At 40.1% G+C, this 20,635-nt stretch overlaps 1 protein-coding gene across 2 annotated transcripts; it reads right to left on the bottom strand.

The window, feature by feature from the left end:
• Window positions 1-2: 2 nt before the first annotated feature.
• Window positions 3-20,492, bottom strand: RBBP4 (RB binding protein 4, chromatin remodeling factor). Of its 2 annotated transcripts, none has more exons than XM_042949302.1 (12): window positions 20,329-20,492; window positions 19,593-19,740; window positions 14,752-14,897; window positions 8,128-8,301; window positions 7,661-7,776; window positions 7,383-7,543; window positions 7,160-7,286; window positions 6,945-7,022; window positions 5,063-5,139; window positions 4,899-4,956; window positions 4,698-4,808; window positions 3-265 (listed from the first exon to the last, which is right to left on the bottom strand). In XM_042949302.1, exons 1-12 carry the CDS (start codon window positions 20,342-20,344, stop codon window positions 200-202), a joined length of 1,278 nt encoding a protein of 425 aa, XP_042805236.1. In that variant the 5' UTR covers window positions 20,345-20,492; the 3' UTR covers window positions 3-199. The 2 variants fall into 2 exon arrangements, with proteins under 2 accessions (XP_042805236.1, XP_042805237.1); XM_042949303.1 differs by lacking the exon at window positions 20,329-20,492 and adding an exon at window positions 19,882-19,900.
• Window positions 20,493-20,635: the final 143 nt, after the last annotated feature.

Raw genomic sequence — 20,635 nt, 5'->3', positions numbered from 1 at the left:
GAAGTCTGTGGTTTTACTGAATCAAGTCCCCTAGTTAATATTTAGAAAACACCCTCTGTTTGGGCTAGTAACATTGTTGATGGTACCTATCATAGAGGGATAGCCAAACAAAGTCTGTGTCTCAAAACCAGTGTTAAATCAATCTCAGGGTTGAGAGGAAAAACAGGGGAGTCTAAAATCACAAGAAGTGCAGACATATCTAGGACCCTTGTCCTTCTGGATCCACGCTTCCTTCAGGGTCTTCATCATTATAAATGTTCTCTGCCTGCCCAAAAACAAGAAACAGAGAAAGGGCATTTAGTAAACATGAAAGATATTTCTTGAAGTTAAAGTTTCAAAAACAGATCAGGCCAGAGAGACAGACTGAACCAGAGTCTCTGTAGCAACTATTCAGCTTTGCAGTTGCTGCATGAAAGCAACCATTGACCATCTGAAAATGAATGGGTATGGCTATGTTCCAATAAAAACAGGCAGCTGGCCCACAGGCCAAGTAGATTAGGACATTCCCACAAAACTGAAGTATGGTTACTGCTTGTCTTCACACTCAACCTTCAGGAGTCCTTTTATTGGACGTTAGTCACAAGAGTCAAAAAGTAAAAACGACAGGGGCGCCTGGGTGGCTCAGTTGGTTGAGCGTCAGACTTCGGCTCAGGTCATGATCTCACAGTTTGTGGGTTCAAGCCCCGCATCAGGCTCTGTGCTGACAGCTCAGAGCCTGGAGCCTGCTTCAGATTCTGTGTCTCCCTCTCTCTGTCCCTCCCCTGCTTGCGCTCTCTCTCAAAAAAAATATAAAACATTAAAAAAAAATTTACAAAATTAAAAAAAGTAAAAGCACCACAAATGCCCATCAAATGATGAATAAATAAAAATGGTATGTGGCGGGGCGCCTGGGTGGCTCAGTTGGTTAAGCGGCCAACTTCGGCTCAGGTCGTGATCTCGCGGTCTGTGAGTTCAAGCCCTGCGTCGGGCTCTGTGCTGACAGCTCAGAGCCTGGAGCCTGTTTCGGATTCTGTGTCTCCCTCTCTCTCTGACCTTCCCCTGTTCATGCTCTGTCTCTCTCTGTCTCAAAAATAAACGTTAAAAAAAAAAAAAAATTAAAAAAAAATGGTATGTAGCAATAAAAAAAAGGTAGTCACATATTGTATTATTTAGTTTATATTAAGTGTCCAGAACAGGCAAATCCGTAAAGTGGACTGGGGATTGCCTACTGCTGGGTGGACTGGAGAAAAATAGGGAGTGATGGCTAATGGGTATGCAGTTTTTCTGAGGGGTAAATTACTGTGGTGACGATTGCATAATTCTGTGATTACAGTAAAAAATAAATAAGCATTCATTAAGAGACGCCCCCCCCCCCCCCTGCAACCATGGGTTTCAAATCTCAATTTATGAATATTTTTAAAAGAAAATTGCTCTAGGGGCGCCTGCGTGGCTCAGTTAGTTGGGCGTCCAACTTCGGTTCAGGTCATGATCTTGCAGGTCATGGGTTCGAGCCCCACATCGGGTGCTCTGCTGTCAGCATGGAGCCTGCTTCAGATCCTGTCTCCCTCTTTCTCAATGCCCCTCCCCTGCTTGTGCATGTGCTTGCTCTCTCTCAAAAAAAAAAAAAAAAAAAAAAAAAGTAAAAAGAAAAAAGAAAACTGCTCTAGCATAAAATAAACTCTACTTCTATCATTTGATGAAAAACTTGCAGCCAAAGGCATAATCATAAATACAGAAAATACTTTTATTTGGGGAAAGTTAACTGTTCTTACTTAGCATCTACTGTGCACAAATCACTAGGCTAGGTGCTGCAGAGGATGGGACAGTCTTATCTTTAAAAAGCCTGTGATCTGACTGCAACAGGAATGTATACGATTTTGTAATGTTTTCTGACAACGAATGTGTAACTGTCTTTTTCACCCAAAGGTATCTAACAATTCAATTCAATCCTGACACTAACTACACCTAGAAGTAGTGTCAGACTCCATAGGTTTAAGGGCCTGGTCCCACAAGACTATAATCCTCACTTCAGAGGCCAGTGTCAAGCCGAGTGCCCCGACTAACCATGTACTTCTGTCCAACTTGCCTATAAAACTTGGGGGTTTCCACAGGCTGCCCTCCCACCCCCTGCCATCTTAGATTTGATAATTTGCTGGAATGACTCATAAAATCATGAAAACTTTTATTTAGTATCAGCAGTTTACAACTTAAAACTCAGGAATAGTCAAATGGCAGTGATGCCCAGGGCACGGTGAAAAGGGAGCACAGAGCGTCCATGCCTTCCCTAGGCAGCATCGATCTATTTAACAACTTGGAAGCTCATTGCATTGAGAAGTTTTATAGAGGCTTTTCAAGAGTCTTTACAGAGCGCAATCCCCTCTGCTTGTGGGTGGGAGGGACTGAAAAGTTTTCCAATCAACTGTTCAGTCTTTTGGGAGTCCAGACCTATCCTAAGGCTATCCAGTGGCCCTAAGTTACCTCCTTAGCCTAAACTCAGGCGTGGCCAAAAGGGGCTCTTTATAAATAGGAATAGAGACTTCTACCACTCTGACAATCCCAAAGGTTTTAGGACCTCTGTGCTAGGAACCTGGACAAAGACCAAATATTTATTTTATAATTCTCCTTTTCTTTTACCACAATTCTAAAAAAAACAAGTAAAGGAAATACCTGGCCTGCCTGAAGATAATGTAGTTCAATCTACTACAACAATCCCATGGGAACAACTAAAATATTTTTAATTTACAGGCTATCCAAGGCAGACTATTTCACTTTTCCGTCTTTAATTTTTATATTAATTTTATGTGGGTACAATACAAGGAAAAAGGTGAGCCAGATTTTCTGTTTACACATATTAACACAGAATTATTACTAAAAGGAATAAAGAAGAAATAAAAATACTCCCTAAATATACCAACCACATTTTGACAAATAGCCTTCTAAATAGTTACACATAATTTTTAAAAAATGTTTATCTTTGAGAGTGCACGCATATAGGCACACCCAGGCACCCCTAATTAAACACTAGCTACAATAATTTTAACATGAGGGATTACAGCATGCTATTGTTCTACAATCTGCCCTTTTCCTACTTAAAATGTCATGGGTATCTTATAAAAACAAGGCACATTTCTTTTTGATACATAATATTCCAAAGTACAGATACACCACACAATATGTTAATCTCAGGAGCACCTGAGCTGGGTGGCTCAGTCAGTTAAAACATTGGACTTCCGCTCAGGTCATGATCTCATGGTTTGTGAGTTCAAGCCCTGTGTCCAGCTCTATGCGAACAGCTGACAGCCTGGAGCCTGCTTTGAATTCTGTGTCTCCCTCTCCCTCTGCCCCTCCCCCACTCACGCTATTTTAAAACTAAAATAAACATTTAAAAAAATCTGTGGTAAACACATAAAATTTACCATCTTGGGGCGCCTGGATGGCTAAGGCAGTTAAATATCCGATTCTTAATTCTGACTCAGGTCACGATCCCAGTTTGTGGGACTGAGCGTCAGGATCAGGGCTGACACCACAGAGCCCGCTTGGGATTCTCATTCTCCCCCTCTCAGCCCCTCCCCCACTTGCACACATGCTCTCTCTCTCCAAAAAAATTTACGAAAAATATCTTAAATTTACCATCTTAACCACTTTTTAAAAGCATTTCATTTTTGAGACAGTGTGAGTGGGGAAGGGGCAAGGGACACAGCAGATCCAAAGTGGGCTCTGCACTGATAGCAGTGAGCCTGATGCGGGGCTTGAACTCACCTAACCAGGAGATCATGACCTGAGCTGAAGTGAGACACTCGACCGACTGAGTCACCCAGACACCCCCATGTGAATCATTATTAAGTGTACGGTTCAGAGGCATTAAGCCCATTCACCTTATGTCTAACTATCAACCACCATCCATCTCCAGAAGGCAAGTGTTTCTAACTCTGCTATATATTAGACATCATAGTTATCTTTTATTAAATTCCAAGCTCTCTGGAAATTCAAAGAATTGACCTCAATCACCTCCAGCTGGGGTATAAAGGGCAGGGATGTTTTCAGCATCTACTAAAATTTCATGGAGAAATGATAGTATTTGATGCTGTGCCACTGTGGTAGGCATGTGCTGGGCATGTTCATAAGCCACTTCAAAGGAATGCCATTCTCAAAGATTCAACTGCCAGCAAAGAGGGGAAAGCAGAAGGCAAGCCAACAGCAAGGAGGTTATTATAGTCTAGAAAGTAGTAGTTAAGAATCTGACAAAAACTAGGGTGTGTAGTAGAAACAGGAAAGTAGGTATGTAAGTGTGTATTCTGTAAGAGGAGTATAGATATGACCCTGCAGACAGACAATGTTAAACCTGGTAAGTGAACTAGACTTAGAAGTCTAGTGATAATAGAAAACTCTTGAGTTTTCAAGTTGGAAGACCTGGAGAAGACACTAGAGCCATATAGGAAAGAGGAAAATCAGGAGGAAAGGGGAGTAAGGTAAAGGGGGAGAGACGTTTGGTTTCGGGGGAGAGAAGTTTGGTTTCTTTGAGTTTGAAACACCACTGGGACAAGGAGATAAAGGTAACAAGCAGACACTTGAAAATGATAATGTACAGCTAAGTGCTAAAGTCATACTCAGGAATAAACTGACCAGAGAGGCCAGTGGTATTCATTAAAGTCTATAAATATGAAGTGACACTACACCTCATTTACCTAACCTCCCCCAAATAAATGATTAACACTTACCATTTGCCAAACCTGCATGATATTATCTTCTGATACAGAACAAATCACCCAAGGTTCATTGGGATTCCAGGAGAAATCAGATATCTTGGCAGTGTGACCACCATGAATAAACTGCAAGAGGGAGAAAAACAAAGATATGAGGAACAGATAGAGGACAATAAATACAGACTATTTCAATACTACTCAGTGTGCGTAACATACCAACAATTCTGGTGGCCCATCTTCTGCATCTTCTGGGGATTGTTCCTCTCCAATTTTACTAACACAAGAAAATTTTTATAAGTTAAAACATTTATCCTGAGTAACTAATTTGGGAAAGTATAAATAAAGTTAACTCCACAAAAAGTAACTAACACAAGATTTACCTTAAATCCCAGACGTTCAGTCTGCGATCAGTACCACTGGAAGCCAAAATAGTCTCATTGTGAGGCGACCACTGAACCTATAGTAAGAATGAAGGAAACAGAAAAGCGTTTAGAAAATTCAGGGAGAGGGGCACCTAGGTGGCTCAGTCAGTAAGTGTTCGACTTCAGCTCAGGTTGTGATCTCACGGTTCATGAGTTCGAGCCCCACGTCGGGCTCTGTGCTGACAGCTCAGAGCCTGGAGCCTGCTTCCGATTCTGTGTCTCCTTCTCTCTCTGTTCCTCCCCCACTCACGTTCTGTCTCTCTCTCTCAAAAAACAAATAAACATTAAAAAAAAAAATTAAAAATTGAGGTGAAAATACCTAAATTATATTTAACAATTAAAACATTTTGTAAATAAAAGAAGAAATCAATGTATTTTAGATGTTATAAAACTTGACAGCTAGATAATATTGTTTCTTATATGGAAATAATCTATCACTAAACCTAGGAAGTCAGCTTTTGTTCTTTCTCACTTTACATGTATGTATTTTAAAGATTTTTAAACTTTAAAGTAGGCTCCACACCCAAAGTGGGGCTTGCACACACGACCCCCAGATCAAGAGTTGCATGCTCCACCAACTGAGCCAGCCAAGTGCTCATCTTATATTTTTGAGGATCTGATCTTATCTATTCTTACTAATTCTGGCTTCTGGCTGAATGTAATCCAATTCTGACCTTAGAACCAAAATGCAAAACACATACACACAATATCTATTTTCTCAAATACTTACTATGAATTCAGCACTATAAAACTGATAAAAAATGACTTACAATAATGACTTTATTAAAGTAAGCTACTACACACACAACAAAATCACATATTGTTACACTGTTTGATAAGAAAGTCCTAGGTTCACGGTACGGATAAGAGTGCATTAGTGACCAATCCTTAGGGAGGAATTTAGACATACTCCTGGCAAGAATACCATTACAGGCAAGGACAAAGAGACAGAGTAAAGACAAAATGTTCACTGGAGAGGCTGAGAGTAGAAAATAAGGTTAAGTGAGACTAAGTGCATGGGAAAATGGCTCACCTAGAGACTAGTTCAGAGGCCACTTTCACACAACCAAAATTAAATTTGACCACTTTTAGGTTCTTAACACCTGACCATCTTTTATTATGGTGACTCTAAATGGGCCTTTCCTTGCTACAGAATTGTAAGCTCTTTGACAGCAAAGACTAGAACATATTCCTCACAGTTTTCCAGCAATAAGCTTTGAACATAGTGCAACATTTCTTGACTGAGTCAGTTTTTCCAGATTAAGAAAGGAGCTTAAACTCATGAGGCAGGAAACATGGGAGCTAGCACTTTAGGCTTCAACTACAAAATCAACAGACATGGTAAGTTCTGGAAATAAGGTAAGAGACAAGCGTCAGAGACAAGAATAAAATCAGACCCTAATTTTCCTTCTTCTTTTTTTTTTTGGTTTAATTTTTTAAGTTTATTTATTTTGAGAGAGAGAAAGAGGGAGGGGGGGAAGGGCAGACAGGGAAGGAGATGGAGAATCCCAAACAGGCGTGCAGCCTGACGCGGGGCTTGAACTCACTAACTGGGAGATCGTGATCTGAGCCAAAGTCGGACACCTAAATGACTGAGCCACCCAGGCGTCCCCAGGCACTAATTTTCTTAATACCTCAAGAATGTAAGTGGCCAATGACCAGTTTGAGGAAGTATAGAAATAACAATCCCAATTCCTACAGAGATTAGCATAGACATGTAGAAGGTTTTTATTATTTATAGTAATGGGATAAGCCACAAGTGTGCCTACTCACACATCCAGGTTTTCCTTAAAGAAAAAAAAAAAAAAAAAAAAAAAAAAAGCATGTTAGTTTCTCTTACTTGGAATATTTCATCCTTATGTGATTCAAAGGAATGCAACTTAAGTTTCAGATTTCTCAGATCCCACAAAGCAACGGTCTACATACAAAAAGGAAAGCAAGAACAATAAATTTTTTTTTAATGAGAAGAAATTCCGTAACTAAAAGATCTCTATGCATTCAAAGGAAGCCAGAGAAATTCACCCTATGTTTTTTCTTAAAATAAAACAAACTGACCTTGTCAGCTGATCCTGTGGCAAGAATGAACTCACTGTAAGGATTGAAAGATAGGCAGTTCACTTCAGCAGTGTGAGCATCAACTGAGTGGCTTGGTTTGGAAGTATTGTTTGAACGAGTATCCCAGCTTTGATAAAAAAGAAAAAACAGGAAAAAAGCTTAAAATAGGTAACAATATAAAACTTAGAAAACAAAGAAAAAATTAAAACACGATTCTACTCACATCATAAGTTTCTGATCATCAGCAACTGACCCAAACAGAGACTCATGGAGCAGATGCCAGGAAACGTCTTCTACTACTGCTGTATGCCCTGTAAAGATGGTCTTCGCATCCACAACTTTTCCTTCCTTTGGAACAGCACTGATGTCCCAGAGGCAGATGGTCTTAAATGTAAAATTAACTATTATATAAATGGAAGATTCTCACTTTCCCACACACCCCAGAAAAGAAACCAACTGATAACTAGCCCAGATTTGCTTCAAAATGGGAAGGATACGCACATGGTCATCTGAAGCACTAAGTAAGTGCCCACTGAGATTTGGGTTCCAAGAAAGCCCATAGCCTTCCTTCTGATGTCCACGGAGACGCAGGTCGGGGTTGCACTCACCAGAAGGGTCTGCAAAGTAACAGACATATCAAGACTATCCAGAGCTCACTTCCTCCTTGGGTCTACTAAACATAATGGAATTTTGATCAAGAGTTTGAAGGCTCTTCATATCTACAGCGATACAGACCCATTATGATCAAAGACAGAATGCTTAAAATTAAAATAAGCATCACTCTATTCTGTGTAAAAAAGCACTTTTTTCCCCACCTGGGTAAGAAGAATGAAGAATACCACACATACCAGTATAAATCACCAGTATAAATTATACAAAGAATAACAAGCAATTAAATTCCAATTGAGTGGAGCAATGTATTCCCACAGCGACTCATTATCTGTATTTGAACTAAAGAGGGCAGGTACCTGGTTTGGAAGGATGTTTGGTATAGTCAAAAACAAGAACATCGCTGGATGGAGTCTTTGTTGCAATGATGCAAGGGTTCTGGGGCATATAGCGTGCCCTGTTTACTTCTCCTTCATGGTTGATCTTGATCTCTATTTCAATTTTTCCACTAACTGAGCCAAAACCTCCAAATTCTGTAAATAAGAAATTGCAAATGAGGACAAAGCAAGAGATACCCTATGTCACTCAAATGATGACACAGGCCAAGTTTGCTTTTTATCAGCAAACTGATGTAAGAGAAGTAATCTAGACATTTGTCAGCAGTATAAAGTGTTTTCACACCTTTTATTGATTCTTATTGCAATACTACACAGTAGGGAACAGTTAATATCCTCAGAATTTTTACAAAGAAAAACAAATTTGGAGTACCTCCATTAATGTGTTCCTAGTGACATGACTTTGGCAGAACCTAATGTGAATCCCCATTTTTTGATTCCCAGTCTAGTATTCTTTCAGCCATAACTACACCAACTCTGGAGAGTTGTATAATTAATAAATATATATGCTATCTAAAAGTAGGAACACTATACCAATTCCACTTCAAAAGTAGGTTCTTGGGGTGCTTTGGTGGCTCAGTTTGTTAAGCATTCAACTTCAAGTCAGGTCATGATCTCACTCACTGCTGTCAGCGCAGAGCCTGCTTCAGATTGTCTCCCTCTCTCTGTCCCTCCCCTGCTGGAGTTCTCCCTCTCCCTCTCTCAAAAATAATAAACAAATCAAAAAGCAGATTCTCAAGCAATTAAAAAAAATTTTTAACATTTATTATTTTTGAGAGGCAAAAAGAGACAGTGTGCAAGCAGGGGAGGGGCAGAGAGAGACAGGGAGACAGAATCCGAAGGAGGCTCCAGGCTCTCAGCACACAGCCCAACATGGGGATCAAACCCACAAACTGTGAGATCATGACCTGTGCTGAAGTTAGACGCTTAACCGAATGAACCACCCAAACACCCGTCAATAATCAATTTTTAAATCTCACTTAAAATACCGAAAGTGCTGAATAAACAGAACCTAAGTTACTACTTTAATGAATATTAGAGTACACAGTATGCCAGGTACTAAAGAGTTCTTCCTATACCATTTATTTGAAGACCTAGTTTGGAATGTCCTTTCTGAAATACCATCACACCATTATCTTTTCCCTATACCATTTCTTTTAGTCCAGTGACAAAACACAGAGCCCAAGAGGTAGTTTCGTTTTCCTAACCCCCACTTACATATGCCAACCATGATCCTTAGCTGAAATAAACCAGGCAAAGAATAGATAAAAACATTTCTTATTCACATTTGACTACTGTATGCACTTAGTTCTCCCAAGTGTCACCATAAAATGTATAACAATATAATTTGTGATTATGTAAATCTTGGCAAAGCAACATATAAACAAACAAAGGTAGTTAACTATCACTCAAAGAATTACAAAAGGCAGAATAAGATATCTAAGTAAGAGTCGGATGTTGGCCTAACTGCCACTTAGCTTAGTGATTTGGGGGAAGACCTTCAATTTCACTGAGCCTCAAATACTTTATTCATAAAGCAAAGCTGTGAAATTAACTCGTAAATGAAAATGCTGTCAAGAGTACTGTTACTAAGTGTTACACTTTTAAGGACAAAAAAAAATTTTTTTAAGTTTATTTGGGAGGGTGGCAGGGAGAGGGAAAATCCCCAAAAGGCTCTGTGCTGTCAGTGTTGAGCCCAACATGGGGCTTGATCTCATGAACAGTGATCACGGCCTGAGCTGAAACCAAGAGTTAGACAGTTAACCAACTGAACCACCCAGGCACCCCAGGACCAAAATCTTTTTAAAAAGCAAGGATATAGATGGGTAATATGGCTGGCAGATTAGATAACTTTCAACTTCCAAGTTAACTTTTAGACGTTGAAATGCAAATGTTTCATACAGGCTAAAAATCTAAAAATAAAAGCTCAAAATAGACACTAAAAGAGAAAAAAAAACACGTTACATGAATTTTCCCCCAGAACTCTAGACCATGAGCATCTATGATGTAAAAAAAGAAGGCATGATAGGATGTGATTGCAAGGAACTTTCAGTCCAAACACACACAGATAAAATGTAACTACAGATGACTACGACAAAAAAGAACTACCAGAAAACAGATACCAATAACAAGGGAAGAACAACAGCTGGCACAGAGCCTGCAGAGCAAGGGTATTAACTACAGAATGTGGGGTATTTTGGTGTGGGATACATACTAAACAGAGGAACTCTAACTGTGGATAAAGTACAGTAATAAGTCAGCTTAGAGGATTCACAATTGAGTTTTTGTGAAGATGATGACTTATCAATTTAAAAAATAATTAGGGGTTCTCAAGTTAAAGCTGGTATATGAAAGGCCAAAACTGAAATAGGAAAGATTGAGGTATCAATGTACAATAATTAAATGGCTATCAAAGTCCAGTTATATTTCTATTTTGTTTGCTTCTCTCCATATAAAATGGTATTAAAAAAACTTGAGCTATAATGTAGTATAAGTGCCTAGTTTGACAAATTTTTACAAATGTATACACTAGGAAAACCACCACCCAGATCAAAATACAGAAATTTCCAGTCTCCCAGAAGGTACTATCGTGTCCCTCCCAGCCAGTATTTTCCCCAACAAACTAGGTAACCGGCACTGACTTCTACCTCTAAGCCACTCTTTCAGCCCATAAAAACCTTTTCACTATAAAGAGTAAACTCTAATATCCGTTAACTATCTCATCATGATTTAATAATAGTTTATTATGTATAATTCAGACAAAAGACTAAAAGATATCTTAAAAAAAAAATTCCCCAAACAAGTTGCTAGAAATAAACTTGATATTGGACGATCTTGGTAACAGAGTCATTTAAACGTAAATTTTAGAGGCACCTGGGTGGCTCAGTCAGTTGTGACTTGATCTTACAGTTAGTAGGTTCAAGCCCCAAGCCCTAAACCCCACAATGGGCTTTGCGCTGACAGAGTGGTGTCTGCTTCAGATTGTGTCTCCTTCTCTTTGTCCTTCCTCTGCTTGCTTGTGTGCACTTGCTCTCTCTCAAAAATAAGTATTAATAAAAATTTTTTACATCTAATCTATTTTATAAGGGCTTAAAACGTGACTATAGCCAGGCTGAACCTAATATAAACACAAATTATTTTAACGTCAAAACAAGACTAAGTCAGTTTTTAGTTTTCACTTTGGAAGTTCAATGATCTTTTGAAGCTATCTGACACCAATTACCCAAAACCAAATGGGGTCAAGTGGATGGTAACTCATTACAATAGTTCAATCTGAGAGTCCAGGACATTTCATCTGAGAGTGAGAGAGACTAGTAAGCTATCTACTTCACCACCACCCAAGAGACACTATGATATTATGTACTTCCATCATTGTTAAGACCATATGGAGAGAAGCCTATCCAGTGATCTGAAGATGGGGGGAGAGAGAGGGAAGGGAAGTAAAGAGAAGAGGGAGAAATGGGAGATAAGCTATGTAACCTTAGGGCAAGTTACGAAACATCTATGAGTATCAGTTTCCTTGTGAGGATTAAATAGGATGATTTATATAGTGGTACAAATATAATTACTGGTATTTTAAATTGTTTCTCCATAATTAAACATTAATTAAGGGGGATGAAGCAAAAATTGGCTTGATGCTGTTCAAAAAACTCAATTACCAGAAAAAGACTTGAGTATATATGTTAAAAAATGCCACTTCTAAAACCAGTGAAGAAAACAATTTGCCAGCAAATGGTTTTTAAAAAATTGGTGGGGTGCCTGGGTAGCTCAGTTGGCTAATAAGTTTCCAACTCTTGATTTTGGCTCAGGTCTTGATCTCACAGTGGGATTGAGCCCCTCGTGGGGCTTCGAGCTGACAGTGCAGGGTCTGCTTGGGATTCTCTTTCTCCCTCTCTCTCTGTCCCTCCCCTGCTCAGGCATGGGCTCTCAAAATAAACAAACATTAAAAAAAAAAAAAAAACCATTTAAAAAATAAATAAAGTAAGATAAAAAATTGCTAACCACTTAGAAAAATGCTTAGATTCCTACTCTGTACCCAATACCAAAACAAATACCAGGAAGATTATAGTTTTAATGGTTAAAACATAAGTACCAGAAAACAACAGCTAAATATTTTAAAATCTTGGAATGATGAAGGCATTTCAAAGAATGACACAATATCTGAAGGACATCAGAGAAAAGTTGGACAGGTAAATCCAATGCTGCCGAGGGCATGGAGAAACATACAAATACGATTGCTATTGGTGGGATTGAATGTTTTTTGGAGGGCAGTTTTGCTCTGATTGGCCTTCCACTTAGAAAATTTATCCTGTAATGGGGCGCCTGGGTGGCTCAGTTGGTTAAGCATCTGACTTCGGCTCAGGTCATGATCTCACTGTTTGTGAGTTAGAGCCCCATGTCGGGCTCTGTGCTGACAGCTCAGAGCCTGGAGCCTGCTTTGGATTCTGTGTCTCCCTCTTTCTCTGCTTCTGCCCCACTCATGCTGTCTCTCTCAAGAATGAATAAACATCAAAAAAAAAAAAAAAATTAAAAAAGAAAAACAAAACTTATTCTATAGTAAAACTATAAAGGACATATGGTACAAGTACTGTTTTTGAAGTCCGAAAATTGGAAACCACCTAAATGTCAAATAAGGGATAGTTAATTATGACAAAGTATACAACCATCAAAAGGAAATTATGTCTAAACAAAACAAAACAAAAAAGGAGCTATGTCTTACACAAAAAGATGTTCATCAGGCCAGAAAAGCCTATTCTATGCTGTATCCCTAGTACCAAGGAAAAACCCTGGCATTCAGTATTTGCTTTGATTTTTAAAATAATTTATTACATTACCCATCAGAATATTGCTTTGTCACTAAACCAAAAATCCTATTTCAAAACAATTTATCTTCATTTTTTTAAAAGATTTTAATTAAATTTTTTCATGTTTATTTAGAGAGAGAGAGAGAGAGAGAGAGAGAGAGAGAGAACACACGCAAGTGAGGGAGGGGCAGAGAGAGAGGGAGATACAGAATTCAAAGCAGCCTCCAGGCTCTGAGCTGTCAGCACAGAGCCTGATGCAGGGCTTGAACTCCCGAACCGTGAGATCATGACCTGAGCTCCAGTCACATGCTTAACCGACTGAGCCACCCAGGCGCCCCACAATTTATCTTCATTTAATAAAAAGGAAATTAATGCTCAGAGAGGCTAAATGATTTATCCAAAACCACACAGCTAGTGAGAGGCATAACAGGATCTCAAGCCAAAATCTTCAGATTCTTAGGTTCAGTGCCCCCCCACCCCCAACACTAATGCTTATCAAGAAAATAACTTCCCAATAATCATATCACATATACTTGGGTCAGTGACACAAAATCATGTTTGCAGATCATTACCTTAAGAACTTACTACTTTGCATTCTGTATCACCCTAAGGCAAATATGGAGTAATCCAAAGATTAACTGCACAGAACGATCCTGGCAAATAACTGGAGGGAGCTCAAAAGAACTTAGATAAAAAAATGGATTCTGCTAGTCAGGAGAAATCTAAGGAAAGAAACACTAAACATCCTTTTTTTTAAAAAGATCGCAAATCTCAATAAGAGTGTATCTTTTACCTCTTGGTACTAACTTGCGTTCAAGGGTAACAACAAAGGTAACTCACCCATTTCCACCTCTACTAAAAGAGAAAAAGTATTTAGTTAAACCCTTAGGTCATCTCCTAAAAATAGGATACAATTAAATGGCTCATTTCATTTTTATATACATATCAAGTGCCATGGTTGTCATTTCTACCACTTCAATCTGAGAAAGCGTAATTTAAGCCAGTGTTTCTTAGTCTTTTTCCTCCAAGAAACAAGATGTTTTATAAAACATCTTTTCTGACACTCTTGATGAAATTTTAATACCATAGATATCCTGTATATTTATGTACACCATGCACATCTGTGCTTTACACATTTAAAGAATTAAGATGGTTTTCACACATCCCACTCTCTGAGAACAAATTTTCATCCCCTTGGGGGCAATTATCTCCCAAGCTGAGAATGCATGCACAAAAACAGAAATGGTAGACTTTTGGGGCACCTGGCTGGCTCAGTCAATAGAGCATGCAACTCTTAATCTTGGGGTTTTGAGTGTGAGCCCCACGTTGGGTGTAGAGATTACTTAAATTAAAAAACAATAAAAAGGGGCACCAGGGTGGCTCAGTTGGTTAAGTGCCCGACTCTTGATTTTGGCTCAGGTCATGATCTCATGGTTCATGAGTTCGAGCCCTGCGTTGGGCTCTGTGCTGGCAGCATAGAGCCTGCTTGGCATGTTCTCCATATCACCTCCCCCCCAAATAAATAAACATAAGGAAAACGACAACAACAAAAACCTCCTTTGTAGAGAGAGGTTTATAGAAAAGGCACAGAACCATGTTATGTGTTAAGTAGCTCTTCTGAGACTTAATATCTGTATTGCAAACCCAGGCTTTCCAAAGCTCAAAATCTTATTACTAACTTGACAGGTTAATTTATCAAACTTAACATTCGTTTCATGATACTTCAAAAATATAAAAAATATAACCCACACATTATTCCTTCTTTTGTTTTTAAGAGTCCTACCTCCTTTCTCACTATCGTAGTGGGAAGCATCAAACTGAGCATCATCGTTAGGGAGCTGCACACTGGCTATCACAAGGTGGTTTTGTTCATCCGACGTGTGTGTTCCCAGGACAAGTCGATGAATGCTGAAGTCTTTCCCTTCTGGTCTGTTAACAGCAACATATGGTCACTATTCAAATTAGCAACACTGATAGAGACAATGAAGTAGTGACATACATATACATGCAAAAAGGCACTATTATAACCAGGTTTTGAGAGGACAGTCATTATGAGCCACATTTCTAACTTTTAAAAAAATTTTTTAACGTTTATTTACTTTTGAGAGATAGACAGCATGAGCAAAGGAGGGGCAGAGAGAGAGGAAGACACAGAATCCAAAGCAGGCTCCAGGCTCCAAGCTGTCAGCACAGAGCCCTACGCGGGGCTTGAACTCACGAATTGTGAGATCATGACCTGAGCTGAAGTCGGACACTTAACTGACTGAGCCACCCAGGCACCCCTACACATTTCTGACTTTTAATGTATCTTCCATAGAGAAGACTACATAGCACTTAATAGGACTACATAGCACTTAATTTTCTTAACTTGACAAAAAATTTATAATTACTTTGGGTAAAACATCTAAGAGAATAAAATGTGAATTAATTTCTCACCCTCCACAATGGGTTGGAGGTAAACAAAGTAATTGCTGCGTACACTAACACTTCAGGTTACTTCATTAATTTCATTAAAAGGTATAGGAAAGAAAATAATTATTAGATAAACTAATTGTTCAAATATTTACTAAGTGCCTAATCAGTGACACATTGTGCCAAAAACTACTAAGTACAAAAAATGATTAAGACATGATTCATGCCCTTAAAAAACCAGGGGCAATTAATCACATATACAAATAATTAAAATACAAGTCAATAAATACATGAAACGTACATAAGAATATGAGAATTTAAAAATAAATAAATAGGGGCGCCTGGGAGGCTCAGTTGGTTAAGCAACTGACTTAGGCTCAGGTCATGATCTCACAGTTTGTTGAGTTCGAGCCCTGCATCGGGCTCTGTGCTGATAGCTCAGAGCCTGGAGCCTGCTTCAGATTCTGTGTCTCCCTCTCTCTGCCCCTCCCCTACTCTCGCTCTGTGACTGTCTCCCAATAAATAAACGTTAAAAAAAATTTAAATAAATACATAAATAAATAAATAAATAAGATTGCTTCTGGAATTAAAGAAGTATTCATGAAAGAGGTGATATTTGAGCAGATATCAAAATGAGAGATAAAACCTAGAAGAGACAAGGGTTTTGAAAGACAGTATTCCAAAGAAAGGGAACTGAGCAAAGGGCAGGTCTACAAAATGCCAGATATCATGTTAAACACTTACAAACCATGCATCAAAAGATGAAGATGAACTTGAGGTTTAGGAAAATTAGGCAACTTGCCTAAGATCACACAACTACTAGAGGGGCACCTGGCTGGCTCAGTTGGTAGAGCATATGGCTTTAGATCTTGGGGGTCCTGAGTTTAAACCTCACGTTGGGTGTAGAGATTACTTTAAAAATAAACAAAAGAACTCACACCTACTAGGACCAACATCCCAACTGACTTTGGACATGGCAAAATGGAAAGAGAAGGCTAGAAAGCAGATTCTAGGGTACTGAGTGCCACCTTAAGGAATTCAAGACTCTATACTATAGAGGGAACAAAGGACCATGGAAAATTTCTAAGGACACAGCACCATTTGAATTATCACAGGAGGATTAATCTGACAGTGTAAAGTAGAGGTTCTTCAAGTGTGGTATCAGGACCACCAGCATCAGCATCTAGGAACTTCATCCAGAAAGGCAAATTAAGTTCTCAGATCCACTCCAGACCTACTAAATCAGAAACCTGGAATGCAGGGCACCACAATCTATTTTACAATCCCTCCAGCTGATTACAATGCATGTTAAAGTTTGAGAACCTTTGGTCTAGATAAGAGATATTATACAAATATAATTCATTGAGGCTTATAAATGAACCATCAAGTGGAGAAAGAGAAAAACCTAGGAAATGTCAAACCAAAGTCAAGTATGATAAAGAGAAATAGGAACAATAGCAGAAAGCCGATTGGGACCTCTATGGAAAGAATATACTCAGTTTGAAAAATGTCATGTTGGGGAACCCAGTAAGATAGTTCAGAGAAGATACCAGTAGGCTGCTGAAAATTCAGGAAGAACTCAGAAATTGGGTCTAGAGATAACCAATAGAAATTCCTCTGCACAGAGGCAATAGGCATCTATATGCTACATAGAAAAAGCAGAGGAAAGAAAAGAGAATTGTCAACACAAAACTGGGAATGTCTACATTTAGACGGCTAAACAAAGAACCACAGGAAGTGGGGGAAAAAGATACTACAGAACTACAATAGTATTTTTTTTTAAAAAGATGAATAAACACCATCCCCACAAGAAAAAAAAGAAAACAAGAAGAAGACCAACAGACACAAAATATTAAACACTAAGCCAATAGGTATGCTTGCTTCTAAGTAATCCTTGTCTTAAAAAAATTAGCTTTGGGGCGCCTGGGTGGCTCAGTCGGTTAAGCGGTCGACTTCAGCTCAGGTCATGATCTCGCGGTCGGTGAGTTTGAGCCCCGCATTGGGCTCTGTGCTGACAGCTCAGAGCCTGGAGCCTGCTTCAGATTCTGTGTCTCCCTCTCTCTGACCCTCCCTTGTTCATGTTCTGTCTCTCCTTGTCTCAAAAATAAATAAACGTTAAAAAATAAAAAAATAAAAAAAAATTAGCTTTGGGGCTCCTGGGTGGCTCAGTCAGTTAAGTTTACGACTTCAGCTCAGGTCATCATCTCATGGTTTGGGAGTTTGAGCCCTTGCATCGGGCTCTGCACTGACCGGGCACAACTCTCTATCCCCCCTCCCCCACTCAAAATAAATAAACTTTAGTCTAATTCATTGCTTTCTAAATTGAGCTACTAACTACATTATATAGGAAGGTTTTTAAAAATATGGTTCCAGAATGATTTAGTAGGTATGCAGTGGCCAGTATTTGGGATCCACTGTTCCAATATGATGCATGCAGCTCATGATTGTGGAATCACCATTCAACTATTTTTCATCAATTACTCTGCCACCAGCTCCTAAATGGTTTGAACTACCATTGAGAACTCCTGACAGAAATGGCTCCACTTAACCTGAACTCAAGTAATTCTGATGATCAGTTAAACATGGGAATTCCTGGTCATGACAAAGCTTCTGACTCTAAATTTCTAGGTATTTTTTTAGAAGTTTGTTAAACATCATTAGGACAGATCTCCTCATTTTTAATGCCATTGTGAAGATAGCAGCCTTGTTCTTAAGTCATTAGTAAAATTTGTATCAAATTTTATTACTTGTTGAGCTGAAACATGGCCTAATTAACCATATTCTGCAAATATCTTGAATTCTAAAGACATGAATTTTGAAGAAATGGAGTTATTTAATACACAATGTAATTTTTAAATGCTATTCTGAATAGTGAAACAGTTTTATGATAGAAAACCCATTATTCCAACAGGCACACTGGTTTTTATAAAACCTTGTATTATTTAAATTCACCTTCATCTTTGCATTGTTATTTCCTCCTGGGAGACTTTCAGGATACCCTAAATTGAGGTGATTTTTTCCTTCCTCTGATAATTTTATCTGTGCCACTCTCATGATAATTATTTTTCACTGTAATATAGTAGCCCCCCCCCCCTTCAGTTTGGTCAACTACAGTCCCATCCGGAAGCAGATGATCTTCCTTCTGACTTAACATCAGGTCAGTAGTAGCCTAATACTTCACCACAAGGCCCATGTCATTCACCTCACTTTATTTCATCACACGTGCATTTTATCTTCTCAACATCACAAGAAGAAGGGTGAGTACAGTGAGAAATTTTGACAGCAAGAGACCAGCTTTTATTATGGTACATTATTCACTCAGCTTTTGTTATGGTATATTATAATCATCCTGCTTTATCATTAGTCTCTTATTGTGCCTGCATTGTTTAAACTTTGTCAGTTATGCATGTATAGGAGAAAACATTAACACATAGAGTTCAGAACTATCCATGGCTTCAGGCATCCACTGGGGATCTTGGGCCATATTCCCTACAAATAAGGTTTGGGGGAGGGGAAATCTACCCCACCATATACACAAGGAGTCGAGGTAGGGAAGGTGACTTATCTCAATTTGCACACCCTGATATGCGGCACCTACCAGACCCTCAATAAATGTGAGCTAAATGAAATATTATTTTATCCTCTTAGAGGTAAGCTTCGCACGTGTAAGACACACAAGTGATTAATCTTTCACTATGTATAATTCCCTTATATAAAAACCATCCCATCCTCAGGTGTTAGTTCTAAATATCCTAAGTATCTCCGTAAAACTGCTCTTAGCACATGTATCTATAATTATTAGTCTACACCAGCCTCTTCAACTAGACATGTGCTCCTTGAAGGCAGGTACCATGTCATACACATCTTTGTATTAACCAGCTACTACCTATACATTCAAACGTTTTCCTTAAAGTACTAGAATGACCCATCATGGCATTTTTGGAAAGCTGACACGTTTTATATTATTTGGCCAACTATATTCTAACAGGCTATTCATTTCATATCAGGAAAAGAAAACAAATTTTCCCTTATCAGCTAAGTTGCAAAATTATTTTTACATTTTATTTATTTTTTGGCCTAGAAAAAAACGTCACCAATAGGCTTTGATCACGTGCCCTCTCCAAGAGACTGGCGGAAAATAGGGAAAAATCAATGTGAGAAATCTCCACTGAGGAGGACACAACAAAATAACGTTCAAAAGATTCACGTCACCTGGTTACATCTGGAAGCCACTGTGCAGTTAGGCTAGGCCACTCCAGAGCATGGGTCATCACCAAATCGTAAAGAAAAGGGGTGTTCTTTTTCCATATTTTGTACTCTTCGTTGATCACACGTTCTTCTACTGCGTCATCAAAGGCTGCTAAAAAGTTAAAAACAAATTAAGTTAGCAAACACAAATGGAAACGGAGGAAACACTTCCAAAGCTACCGGCACAGCTCGATTCTGAAATGGAGATTTGCCTCAATCTCCCCCAGGCGGAGGTACCGACCCCCCTCCCTACCGTCGCGGGCCCGCAACCACTCTCGGGCCAGTCACTCCGTTAGGCGTTAGGGCGACGGCGTCGAGCTCGGGAGCACGCTCCGCTACGCGCTAGGTCCACGGAGCCGGCGAGGAGGCCCGAGCACCGGCCTCTGGGATAGGGAACGGCGTAGGCACTCCCGGGAGAAGCGGGCCGACCGACAGGGAGCGCGGGGAGGGACCAAACAGCCTCCGCCGCCCCCCCCACCCCCCCACCCCGCCACTCCGGCAGCTCCACGCCGCGGCGACAGGCCTCCGCGCCGCTGGAACAGGCGCGCCGTTAGCCCGACCCGCGGGGCGATTTCTCCTCACGCCTTCGATGGTGGAGACAACACTCAAGAGTCGGGCTTGCCTTCACTGCTAGGCCCTGTCGAGGCCGCGGCGCCAGCCCGGCACCCCCGCCCTCCTGGGGCAGCCCCAGCACCCTCACCTTCCTTGTCGGCCATGGCGGGCAGGCAAGCCGGGGGGATCCCGGGGTCGAGCGTTGCGGGAGGGGCGGGGAGGCTACGGGCGCTCGCTCGGCGCGCGCGGCCTCTATTGTTTCCTGCTGCCCCTGCGTGAGGGCCGACTCGCGCACCTTCGCGCCAACACTGGCCAATCCGAGCGCAGCGAACCGCGGGGTGGGCGGGGAAGCCGCGTTCGCAGCCTATCCAGATGCATAAAATCGCTTTCTGCGGGGCCCAGGCGCGCGCCCCTCCCCTGCCCCCACTCGGCCGTGAGCCGACTTCCTTCGATTG

Source organism: Panthera leo, chromosome C1 (assembly GCF_018350215.1).
Source record: "Panthera leo isolate Ple1 chromosome C1, P.leo_Ple1_pat1.1, whole genome shotgun sequence".
NCBI lineage: Eukaryota > Metazoa > Chordata > Mammalia > Carnivora > Felidae > Panthera > Panthera leo.
The sequence above is the reverse complement of the archived record's forward strand: the minus strand, read 5'-3'. Positions and strand labels throughout refer to the sequence as shown.